This window comes from Pungitius pungitius, chromosome 1 (assembly GCF_949316345.1).
Source record: "Pungitius pungitius chromosome 1, fPunPun2.1, whole genome shotgun sequence".
NCBI lineage: Eukaryota > Metazoa > Chordata > Actinopteri > Perciformes > Gasterosteidae > Pungitius > Pungitius pungitius.
In genome coordinates, this window is record NC_084900.1 from 13,811,788 (window position 1) to 13,824,030 (window position 12,243).

General features: G+C 50.1%; 1 protein-coding gene across 5 annotated transcripts in view; it reads right to left on the reverse strand.

Annotated features, from left to right (window-relative positions):
- LOC119223181 (IQ motif and SEC7 domain-containing protein 1-like) overlaps window positions 1-12,243 on the reverse strand; it is a 74,587-nt gene that overhangs the window by 5,668 nt on the left and 56,676 nt on the right. For all 5 annotated transcript variants that reach the window (XM_062562099.1, XM_062562100.1, XM_062562101.1 and 2 more), the window contains 15 exons: window positions 8,688-8,853; window positions 8,391-8,558; window positions 8,106-8,279; window positions 7,931-8,026; window positions 6,551-7,155; window positions 5,459-6,385; window positions 4,624-4,782; window positions 4,400-4,522; window positions 4,161-4,327; window positions 3,590-3,729; window positions 3,167-3,292; window positions 2,550-2,649; window positions 1,011-1,172; window positions 458-661; window positions 17-66 (listed from right to left, as the gene is read on the reverse strand). In XM_062562099.1, the coding sequence (XP_062418083.1) occupies window positions 17-66; window positions 458-661; window positions 1,011-1,172; window positions 2,550-2,649; window positions 3,167-3,292; window positions 3,590-3,729; window positions 4,161-4,327; window positions 4,400-4,522; window positions 4,624-4,782; window positions 5,459-6,385; window positions 6,551-7,155; window positions 7,931-8,026; window positions 8,106-8,279; window positions 8,391-8,558; window positions 8,688-8,853 (3,367 nt within the window). The remainder of the gene's footprint in view (window positions 1-16; window positions 67-457; window positions 662-1,010; window positions 1,173-2,549; window positions 2,650-3,166; window positions 3,293-3,589; window positions 3,730-4,160; window positions 4,328-4,399; window positions 4,523-4,623; window positions 4,783-5,458; window positions 6,386-6,550; window positions 7,156-7,930; window positions 8,027-8,105; window positions 8,280-8,390; window positions 8,559-8,687; window positions 8,854-12,243) is intronic.

Below are 12,243 nucleotides of genomic sequence, written 5' to 3' on the forward strand. Positions count from 1 at the left end.
CCCTCGACAAACTTACTTCAATGGTACTGTCCAATGACCCAACACTGTTCCTGCGACCTCGCTTCCCTGTGAGCCAATCAGAACGAGTTAAAGGTTAGAGATAAATATCAACCCATGAATGACATTTCTGATTGTGTGGAGATGAAACAACGTGTTGATTACGACCTTAACATGTGTTTCAATGTGAGGCAGGCTAGCGATTTACAACTACTCTCAGTCTTTATGCTAAGCTAGGCTAACACCCCCAATGAATGCAGAATCCTGATATTTATTCACCAATATTGATCACCCATGGATTCAGCGTCACACTTGTTATATTCTACATCCCCCCCGATCTCTATCATGTTGAACCTCTCACAGTGGTGATGGAGCACCTCCCTATAAGCCCCACCCCCTTCCCAGCTCCGCCCCCCAGAGCTCCACATCTTCCCGTGTTATTAGTACTTTGTAAAGGTACCTGTTTCTGAGAGGTCTCTGAGTGAGGAGCTGAGCGCCGTGCGTTTGAGTCCGTCCACCGAGGCGTACGTGTCGTCGAGGCTCGGTCTACCCAGGGTGCCATTCACCACCTCGGCCTTAGCGCCACTGCCATTGGGCCCTCCGCCTCCCGGCCCTCCTCCCCCCACACCTGGACGTAGCACACCTTTCTGCTTCTCAAGCTCGGCTGTGGGGAAATATAAAAGTGCCACAACAAAGTACTGATACTACTGGTACTACCTGCTTTGGTCCAAAGGGACACACATACACACACACACACACACACACACACGCAGACAGCTTCACATTGTCTCGTCACATGACCGAGAAGAGCCTCAACATTGGTTAATGTCAACATACAGAAATCCTCAAAGCAAAATGATGAATCTTTGTATAAAATAAACATTTATACATTCATCAGGATAATCAATAATAAACTCCACTACTTCTATAAGTACTCCTGCTACTACTACTACTACTACTTCTAGTACAACTCCTCCTGTTACTCCTCCCATCCCCTGGCTCCGCCCACTCACCCTCCACCCGGTACTTCTCCATGTCCTGCACCTCGGCGACGCTCTCTCGGAGGTCAGAGGTGAAGCGAGCTCGGTCCTGTTGGCTCGGAGCCGTGAACACGATGAGAACCTTTCTCTCTCCTCCAGGGTTCGCCGACGTCAGCTTGATGCCGTGGGGGTAGTCTGAGGAGACAACGCACACGTTACACATATGCTACGCACACGTTACGCACACGCTAAACACAGGTTACGCACACGCTATGCACAAGCTAAACACACGCTAAACACAAGCTACGCACACACACGCTAAGCACACGCAACACACGCGAAGCACATGCTACACACACGCTAAACACACACACACATGACCACACACACACACACACATGACCATGCACACACACACACACAAACACACACACACACACGACCACGCACACACACACACACACATACACACACACCAGCAGCGGCTGTGAGATTGTGCTGATGAATCATTGGGGACAATCTGTGCTGCTCACAGTCATCAGCACAAGCTGCCAAGTTCCATTTAGCTCAAAACTGGAGGACCAGACCGTCAACAACAACAACAACATTCACTCATTTCTTATTTTGACACATTTACTTAATTACTATTTTGTGTGGATTTTTGCAGAGTCTGTAGACAAAGGTGGTCTACATATATATATATGTATATACTGTATATAAAATAGAGGGAGCATCAAAATCAACACAAAATAATAATTAAAGTGAATATATGAGTAAATAAATAAATACAAATAAGTATAAGGATACTACTAATAGAATATAGAATAGAATAATGATATTTTCATACAACTCCTTTTATAGTTTACAGTCGGAGGAGTAGATGGAAGAGTAGGTGGAGGAGTAGGTGGAAGAGTAGGTGGAGGAGTAGGTGGAGGAGTAGGTGGAAGAGTAGGTGGAGGAGTACGTGGAGGAGTAGGTGGAAGTAGGTGGAGGAGTAGGTGGAGGAGTAGGTGGAAGAGTAGGTGGAGGAGTACATGGAGGGAGGAGTACGTGGAGGAGTACGTGGAGGAGCAAACAAAGGAGTCGATGGAAGAGTAGGTGGAGGAGTAGATGGAAGAGTAGGTGGAGGAGTATGTGGAGGAGCAGACAAAGGAGTTGATGGAAGAGTAGGTGGAGGAGTAGGTGGAGGAGTAGGTGGAAGAGTAGGTGTAGGAGTAGGTGGAGGAGTAGATGGAAGAGTAGGTGGAGGAGTAGATGGAGGAGTAGGTGGAAGAGTAGGTGGAGGAGTAGGTGGAGGAGTAGGTGGAAGAGTAGGTGGAGGAGTAGGTGGAGGAGTAGATGGAAGAGTAGGTGGAGGAGTAGGTGGAGGAGTAGGTGGAAGAGTAGGTGGAGGAGTAGGTGGAGGAGTAGGTGGAAGAGTAGGTGTAGGAGTAGGTGGAGGAGTAGATGGAAGAGTAGGTGGAGGAGTAGGTGGAGGAGTAGGTGGAAGAGTAGGTGGAGGAGTAGATGGAAGAGTAGGTGGAAGAGTAGGTGGAGGAGTAGGTGGAGGCGTAGATGGAGGGGAAGACTCACAGCTGTTCTGGAAGGTGTGGACCTGCATGTCCACCAGAGGAAAGGACTGTCTGAAGTTATACGTCACCGAGGTCTTCTTCTTCTGGAAGATCTTTGTCACCTGAGGAGAAGAAACCAGACATGGATTAAGAGGAGGAGGAGTAGGATGGTTTGACCACTCTAATCTTCATCTTGGATTATTCCTCTTGTTGTTTTTAATATTTCCTCCATAATCTTAACTCCTGGGTCCGTTTGAAGAAGCAGGTTTAGTGTAAACTCAAAGTTCACCCTGAGATGAGGGAAACTCTGGTTGTCTGTTTCAGAAAGAGAAGTAACTAACCCTCAGGGTCAGTCGCTATGGTAACTGAGCCTGTGAACCTCACCTGATTCTTTCACAGACTCCTCCCCCTGACAGCAGCCAGCCAATGACACAGCACGCTTTCATTTCCTCATTCATTCATTCCTACTTCACAGGGTGTTAAACGTTGGAGAGAATATTGAGCCCTGATTAAATGTATTGTCATTTCCAGATAAAAACTTGTTTTCTTCAGTCCATCAAATATGTCTATAACCTCACCCCCCCCCCCCCCTCCCACACACACACACACACACACACACACACACAAGGTATTGATTACCATCAGCAGGTCGTTGAATAGGAACACTTCTCTCTGGTGGACGCCGCTCCTCTGAGCTCTGTTAGGATCGGGAACCTCGAACAGCTGACAGCAACACACCAACCGACGATGAGGCAGAGACAACACCTGTAACACACACACACACACACACACACAAACACACAAACAGGATTCAACAACATGATGTGAAGGCATTTATTCAGGCTCACAGGTTTATTGGGGAATTACATTATTTTATATTGGACGTCTTTATCGAGGTTATGAGGTGATCAAATATCACCTCAACAATATTGCGATATTGACTCATAATTCATAAACATCACTGGGCCTGATGACATCACAGCGCTGGATGGCATCACTGAGCCTGATGACATCACTGCGCTGGATGACCTCCAACACGCTCTCAGATGCTCCGGGCCTCACCGGCTTCTTGCCGACCACCATCCTCTCCACCGCCTGGACCTGAGACACGTGGTCGTCGTTGGTCCTGAGCTCCCACTTCTGGATCCGCCCGTAGATGGAGACCAGGAGGTCCCTAGGGATGTCCTGACCGTTATCCACACCTGAGACCGGGAGAAGCTCAGCTTTAGTTCAACTGAAGATAAGAGAAGTTACAATAGGATGATTTGAGACAAAATAATAATGATAACAGTACAAAGATAAGTTAAGTTAAGTTAAGTTAAGCTGGGTTTTTGGTTTTGTTTTTCATTTCCAATATCTGATCAATACAATCTTAAATTATTATAAGTACAATTCCTCACATTTATTTGTCAATTTACATTTTCATTATCTGAATCGTTAAAAGTAAATTGTAAATTATAATATATTTAATTTAATAATAAAGGCAGTTCTTCTCTCAGACTTAGTGGAGTAGAGGAAGAAAGAAAGTTGTTTCCACACAGTGGTTCTGAACTAAAGTCATGAGCTTCTGTAAAGTTTGACTGTTTGTTATCTGTTTATTGATCGCGTGACAGGAGAAGAACCAGCGACTGACCCCGCAGGTTCTTCACAAAGTCCTCCAGCTTCATCTTCCTCTCCGGCTTCACGTTGGGGCTGTAAATGTCCGTGTTCAGGAGGATGATGGCGAAGGCCAGGATGAAGATGGTGTCCGGATTCTGGAACTGGCGGATCAGCACCGGGTTACAGACGCAGTACCGCTGACTGGGGGAGGGGAGAGACATTAGGACTCTCTGGTTCCTCCGTGGGGATCAAACCCACGGCCCGGTTCCCTACCTGAAGGCCTCCACCAGTCGCTCCACCCGCTGAGCCTCGCCCTGAACCTTGATCTGAGCCTGGAACTTCCTCAGAGCGTCGTCCAAGTCCATCCCCGAGAAGTCCATCTCATCCAGGACACAGCTGCAGAGGGACGGGGGGTCAGACATACGTCCACAAACACACTTCTATTTCAAACTGAGGTTTGCGTTCAGGAGGAAACAGGAAGTGGCGCTTGGACTCACTCCAGAACGTCCTTGTTGAACTGCTGCCGGCTGCCCAGGAACTCCCCGATCATCTGCCTGCTGAGACCCTTCCTCTCCAGGATGAAGCGTGCGATGCCCACCGGCGTGTCGGACACGAAGCCTCTCTCGATCAGGTACTGGATGCCCTTCTCCGGCTTCCTGCCCGGACACACACACACACACACAGAGTTTACACACTTCAAAATGCATCCCCTATAGAATTACTTACTTTACTTACTATTAGAGAACAAAATAAACAAGCTCAGGTTAGGAAATTACTTTTAAGCAAACTGCAGTGACCAGCAGGGGGCGACTCCTCTGCTCCCATAGACGTCTATGAGGAAATTACTCTACTTCTGTGTAGTGACCAGCAGGGGGCGACTCCTCTGCTCCCATAGACGTCTATGAGGAAATGACTCTACTTCTGTGTAGTGACCAGCAGGGGGCGACTCCTCTGGTCCCATAGACGTCTATGAGGAAATGACTCTACTTCTGTGTAGTGACCAGCAGGGGGCGACTCCTCTGCTCCCATAGACGTCTATGAGGAAATGACTCTACTTCTGTGTAGTGACCAGCAGGGGGCGACTCCTCTGCTCCCATAGACGTCTATGAGGAAATGACTCTACTTCTGTGTAGTGACCAGCAGGGGGCGACTCCTCTGGTCCATGTAGAGTCAAACAGACCATAAAGCAGGGGACGATTTAGGGCGGGGCTTACTGTGATTGACAGGTCTCTACCATATGGTGGGAGTGGTCAGTGTTGTTGAATGAAACATTCAAGTGTTTTTGTTTCTGAGGAAGATTGTAAGTGAGAAGATGAAATGGGTCACACGCACTTGTTGAAGAGGTTCAGTCCGATGCGGTACTGCCGCCGCTGCACCACGTCGTTGTTGAAGGCGGGGGAGTCCCAGCTGTGGCGGCTCTCCCTCTGATAGGTCTGCTTCCCCAGTGCCCCCCCCCCCATCGGCTCCCGCAGGCTGTCCCGCGACGAGGAGCCCGAGCTGCAGTTGTTGACCGTGGTGTCGTCGTTGGAGTTGGTGGTGGTGGAGTTGACGCTCTCGTTGTCGCCGTCCGAGCAGAGCAGGTGGTGGTGGAGGAGGAGGTGGGGGTGGTGGGCCAGGTGGTGCTGCTGCGCCTCCAAGCTCTGGAGCGCCAGGGAGGAGGAAGAGGACAGCGGCGAGGGCGTGAGCGGGGGCGGGAGAGGGGAGAGGGGCGGGACGGGGGAGGGCAACGGGGAAGAGGGGGGTTCTGGGAAGCCGTGGGGGAGGTGGTGGTGGTGCAGGTGGTGGTAGTGTTGCTGGCCGAAATGGTGGGCGGGCTGCATGTAAGGGCCGCCTCCTCCCCCCCCAAGGGCGTGGTGCATGTGCACGACGTGCTGCTGGCTGTACTGCGGCTGGTGGTGGAGGATGGTGGGCAGGTGGGGGATGGGCGACGGGTGGGTGTGAGGGTGGGGGTGTTGGAGCGGGTGAGGCAGCGGGTGGGAGGGCAGGGCGCGGGCGGAGGGCATGGGGAGGGGCGCGCTGGGGGTGCGTGTCTGTCCCTGCGCCGTGGCCACCGAGCGGCCGCCGGGCTTCTGTTTGATGGTCCCCTGAGGAGAGTCAGCCTCACTGCTCCCTCCCCCACCTCCTCCCCCCTCTCCTCGCTCGTCCTCTCCGCTCTCTCCTTCCTCTCCTCCTCCCCTCCTCTCCTGCTCTCCTCCCCCTCGCTCCACTGCTGGCGGCTCCTGTTCGTACACAAGGCGTCCGATGGAGCCTCGCTCCGACCTACAAAATGATCACATGAATATTAGAGACTTAATAACAGTTTGTTTCTTCTCATTGAGACAAAACACAATCAATGACCTTCATGACCTTGATGCTTTGTGTTTACACAAACAACCCGTAGGAGACATTGCTGTGTCTAGAAGCTTTCTGATTGGCTCTGCTGACCTGTCACTCATGTCCACTGAGCTGTCACTGGGTGGTTCGATAGTCAGGACGGGGAGGTGTCCTCCTCCTCCGGTCCTCCCTCTGTACTCCCCTCGACACTCTGTGCAGGGGGTGCTGCTCCTCCGGCTTGCGCTGCTGCCTCCCTCCGTCTCCCTGCTGTCCTCCCTCCCCCCCACACCTACTCCTCCCCCCCCGCCGCCCCAGTACTCCGTGTCGGAGCTGGAGGCGGGGCGGGACAGCGGCGAGGACGGCGGGCGGGACAGCGGCGAGGAGGGGAGGCAACCGTCGTCCATATAGATCGTCACGTCGCTGAAGGAGGTGGCGGTGCTGTCCTCGTGCATGGCCGCGCCTCCCCTTCCTCCCCTCCCTCCCCTCCCTCCCCCGACCCCCGGCCGGCCCGCCATGCGGCGCGAGGACGAGCTCGCGCTGTGCCACGCGCAATCTCTGTAGTCTTCGTCTTCATCCTCGTCCTCCTCCTCTTCCTCATCTCCCTCCTCCTCGTCCTCCTCGTCGTCCTCCTCCCCGTCCCCGCCGGCCTCCTGTGAGTCCTCGAGGCCGGACTGGCAGGTGAGGGAGTCGTCGATGGAGTCGGCCAAAGACTTCACCTGCAAAACATTTAATTCGGATTTCTTTTCTTCAACAGAAACAATCCTTCTGGGATCTTTCACTCTTTGTGGTTGTTGATCATTAAAAACATGCCGTTTAAAACAAGTTGAATTCTATTACAGTCAAAATAAATGAAGCGGCGGCCATCTTTGAGTTCACCGCTGCCTTCGCTGTCGTTGTCTTATTTAAACTCACTGAGTGGAGGTTTATGCCGTTTTGACTAAAACCAGCCGGAATAAATGAGAACAACTTCAATCCCAACATTAATTTCTGCACCTAGTGCAGTATTAAAACATGTTGGGGTTAGCAAACATGCTAACTAGCTGTCTGCTAATCTTAGCCAGCTCGCCAATCCACAATGCTTTTTTTGGTTCACAGAAAATATGCAGAACAGCAGGTCTTCCAATTGTATAGATGTCTATGAGATGACTGTCCTTCTCTGAAGTGACCATCAGGGGGAGACTCCTTAGACGTCTATGAGAAAAGGACTCTCCTTCATTTACTCCCTTTACATTGTAAACATGAGTTTATGGTCTCAGTCTCTAGTTGTCTTTATCAATACAGCATGACGTTCATTTATTGAAATATCAAATGTCAGTGTAAATATGGTGACTTCCTGGTTGTTAAAAACCTGTGGCCAGTAGCATTGTTCTCTAATGTGTCCAAAACAGAGAGTTTGCTCCTGTTACCAGTGAAGTGTAGATGATGAAAAGCCATCTTCACCCCCTTAGAGAAGACTGTGAGACGCAACTGAAAGAGAAAAGCTGTGTCTACCTGCTTGGAGAAGGAGTCGTCCAAGTCCCCAACGTCGTCCAACCCCCGCGGACCCGCTGATCCTTGACCCTGCGGCTGCCGCTCGTCGAACGAGTACTGGACCACCGAAGAGCAGAAACATCTGTACAGTCTTGTGTCTTGTGTTTTCACATGCCTTGTGTGTGTGTGTGTGTACCTGCATCCTCATGTTGGACAGGATGATGCGCCGCGTCATCCGGCTCTCTGAGGCCGAGCTGCGAAGCCTCTCAAAGTTCTTGTTCATGCGGTACTGCCTGAAGGCCGTCTGGATGGTCCGGGCTGCCCGTCGGGACACAAACTGGCCCCCGTACTTCCTCTCCAGCATCTCCACCTGCGCCGCCATATGATATACAGATGTAGTACCAGGTGAAGTGTGTGTTCAGACCTTTCATTTAGCATGTACATATACCCGTGTATAACCTTATTCGACCTCCTGCCGTACCTTCTTGTCCTGGAGGTCCGTAGAGAGCTCATAGCTGTCGGATAGAGCCTTGCAGCGTTTGCTCTCCTCCTCCTCCTGCTTGCGGAGCGCCAGGCTGGCCGGCTGGTGTCGGCTGCGCTGAGCCCAGGCGAGGCTGGCCGGGCTGGGGGGGGAGACGGGGGAGCTGCCCTGGAGCGAGAGGGGAGAGTGTGACAGAAGTGATTTATTTACACCAAAACAGAAAAAAACACAACAAAGCAAATCTATGGAGATGCTTCCTGTCTCAGAGACAATGACTCGATGTGTGCGCGTCTGTACCTGTGTGTGTGTGTGGGAGGCTCCGAGCGGGCCGATGGAGGAGGAGCCGTAGGGGTCACAAGGGCTGGGCAGAGGGCTGTTGCTATAGCGATGGAATGGACGCGGATGGCCGAAGGACGAGTCAGAAAAAGTGATTGCCTCCGGACACTGAGGATCGCCCTCCACACTGAGAGAGAGATTTATAATAAAAAACAATGCAATCAGATCTACGGTTAACATAAGGACGCAAGGACGCAAGGACGTAAGGACATAAGGACATAAGGATGGATGAGGGAGCAAAGTGATGCAAATAGAAAGGATCAAATCTTATTTGAAAAGTCAAAAGAGTTGTTTCAGGTTTTGAAATAAAAGGAAGAAGAAACAACTAGAAAGACAAGGACAATGTTTACAGGTGAGGAGAAGCAATCCAACAATCCAGACTGGACCAGACCAAACTGAACCGGACCAAACCAGACTGAACCGGACCAGACCAAACTGAACCGGACCAAACCAGACCAGACTAAACTGGACCAAACCAGACTGGACCAGACCAGACTGAACCAGACCAGACTAAACTGGACCAAACCAGACCGAACCAGACCAAACCAGACTGAAGCAGACCAGACCAGACCGAACCGGACCAAACCAGACTGAACCAGACCAGAATAACTGGACCAAACCAGACCGAACCAGACCGAACCAGACCAAACCAGACTGAACCAGACCAGACTAAACTGGACCAGACTAAACTGGACCAAACCAGACTGAACCAGACCAGACTGAACCGGACCAAACCAGACTAAACCAGACCAGACTGAACCAGACCAGACTAAACTGGACCAAGCCAGACCAAACTAGACCAAACCAGACTGAACCAGACCGGACCAGACTGAACTGGACCAAACCAGACTAAACTGGACCAAATCAGACTGAACCAGACCAGACTAAACTGGACCAAACCAGACCGGACTGGAAAGAACTGGACAACTGATCCGGAGCTCCCTGGCTCGACGTCCTCGTGACACAGATTACTGAACGACCGATACACGATCAATGAAACAAATGAACAAGGAGACGAGAAGAGAGAAGGAATGTGTGTGTGTGTGTGTGTGTGTGTGTGAGATCATCAAAGGGGCTCTTCACTGTTAATCTAAGACACCCGTGAAGCTGGCAGCAAAGCTAACGTGGGCACTGCCAAGCTCTCTCTCTCTCTCTCACACACACACACACACACACACACACACACACACACACACACACACACACACACACACACACACACACACACAGTCACATGACGATGACTCATGGTTAACAGCAGTGTGTGTGTGTGGGGGTGTGTACAGTGTGTTGTGGTTGCGAGAGACCCAGCATGAGTGTGTGGGAGACACTGGATGTGTGTGTGTGTGTGTCAGAGATGAAGAAGAAGCTAAAAAACATTATTCTGGGATGATGTCGAGCTTACGTCCCTAAACCTGGATTTTTTAAATTCTTAAACACACCTGCACACACACCTGCACACACACGCACGCACGCACGCACACACACACACACACGCACACACACACACACACACACAGAAGAAGAAGACAGGAAGGGACGGCACTCATAAATCCCATGAAGCTGTGCAGTACAATCTGAGATGAAGGTACTCTAGATGATTGCTGTCTCTTTCCTCTTCATCCTCCTTCACTCCATCGGATTGTCTCCTCACCTATGATCTTTGTCCCCTTTCCTTCCTTCCTTCCTTCCTTCGTCTCCTCTCTCCTGTTATCACCCCCTCTCCATTCCCTTTCCTCTTCTTTCCTTTTATTCTTGTCTCTTCCTTTTCCTTTTCTCCTTTGATTTCCTTTCCTCTTTCCCTCTCCTCTTGTCATCATGTTATAAGCTCTCCTTCCCTTTTTCTTTTCCTCCCCTCTAACTTCATTCTTCATCCTCTTCATCCATCTCCTTTTCCGTTCCTAAATCTCTTGTCCTTTTTTTTAGGTTCCTCTTCTATTCTTTCCTCCTCTATGTTTTACTTCTTTTCTTGAGCTCCTCTTCTCTGATGTCATTGGCTTTAATTTGATCTCCTCCTCTTCCCTCATCTCCACTCCTCTCTTCTCCATTTCTCCTCCCTCCTCCCTATTCCGTAATCTTCCATCCAATCTCCTCAGCTCCTCCTCTCGCCTTTCCTCACCTCCTCTCCTTCCCTTTTCTATCCCCCCTCAGCTGATGCTGAGCAGGCTGCAGGGTAAAACAGAACAGGGGTGCGCTTGATATATCCTCCAGCACTGAGCAGCGGGTTGGCAGCACTCTGAGGTCAGGCATCAGACTGGAGGAGGACCAGATCAAACATCTGTCTCTGTCGCTTAGCAACACCTGAACACATGTCATCCTTCCTTGGTAACACTTGATAGTGTCGTACCGATTGTCTCACTGACGTATCTCTCGATCTTCTTACTGGCTCCTTAATTTATCCTCATTGTAAATTCTCTATACTGTTTGTGTGAAAGACACATGTATTTGATTGTATAACTTTCCTCGATACTTTATTCAGTCTCCTGCGTTGCGTAACCGCCTTCTGTCCCTGAGCACAAAGCGGGACATAGAAGACGTCTCTGCAGAGTAATCAGTGAAGATCAGCTGAACGAAGCTGTGGCACAAAGAGAGAAGCTTTTTCCCTCCAAACGGCTCCTCCTCTCACACATCCAAGGTAAGTGGACCTGCACACACACACACACACACACACACACACACACACACAAGCTCTCCTTCTGCTCCTTCTTTCTTTATCAGGAAACCGGTCCATTATTATCATTTTTAGATGAATCAGTTTCATCTCCACAATAAGAGAAAACTGCCCTCTGAAGTCAACTGAATGCTTTAATGATTTCATCCTGATCATCAAAGTTAACCATTAAAACCTCAAACTCAAATTAATCTACATTTTGATTGGACATCAAACTATGCAGATGTTTTAACGAAATAAAAGAAGATGTGAGATTGAGAAGATGTGAGATTGTGAAGATGTGAGAATGAGACGATGTCAGATGGAGAGGATGGAGCACTGTGTTTGCAGATGCTGAAGGTTTCAGAGACGCAAGTGAGACCGAATACGGATCGTTAAGAGCAGCAGAAGGAAAACCAGAGCTCTACACACACACACACACGCACACACACACACACTGTGTTCGTGCCTCCTGGGGGCGGTAACACACACACACGCACCCATCTGATGGATATGATGCAGTCAGGGACACACAGCCTCCTCTGTCCTCCCACTGCAACCAGTCAGCTCCGCCATACATACAAAGAGTCACTCGGTCGCCCACGGCAACGGCGGTCCTAAAAAACGTCCTTGTCGTGCGTCATGGAGGGGGGGGGGGGTTCTCCTCCACAGTTTCTAAAGCACCACGAAGAGACGTTTCTGACATTTAGTCAGTAATACAGATAAAATAAATAAGAGATTTTGAATAAAAATGTTTGATGACAAATCTATTTTTTAAGCTCTAATTCTGTGAGGAAGGTTCATTACACATGTGTGACAGTAAGGGCCTTCTTCCACAGCCTCTCGGTGATGTTTGAGGTATTTGGG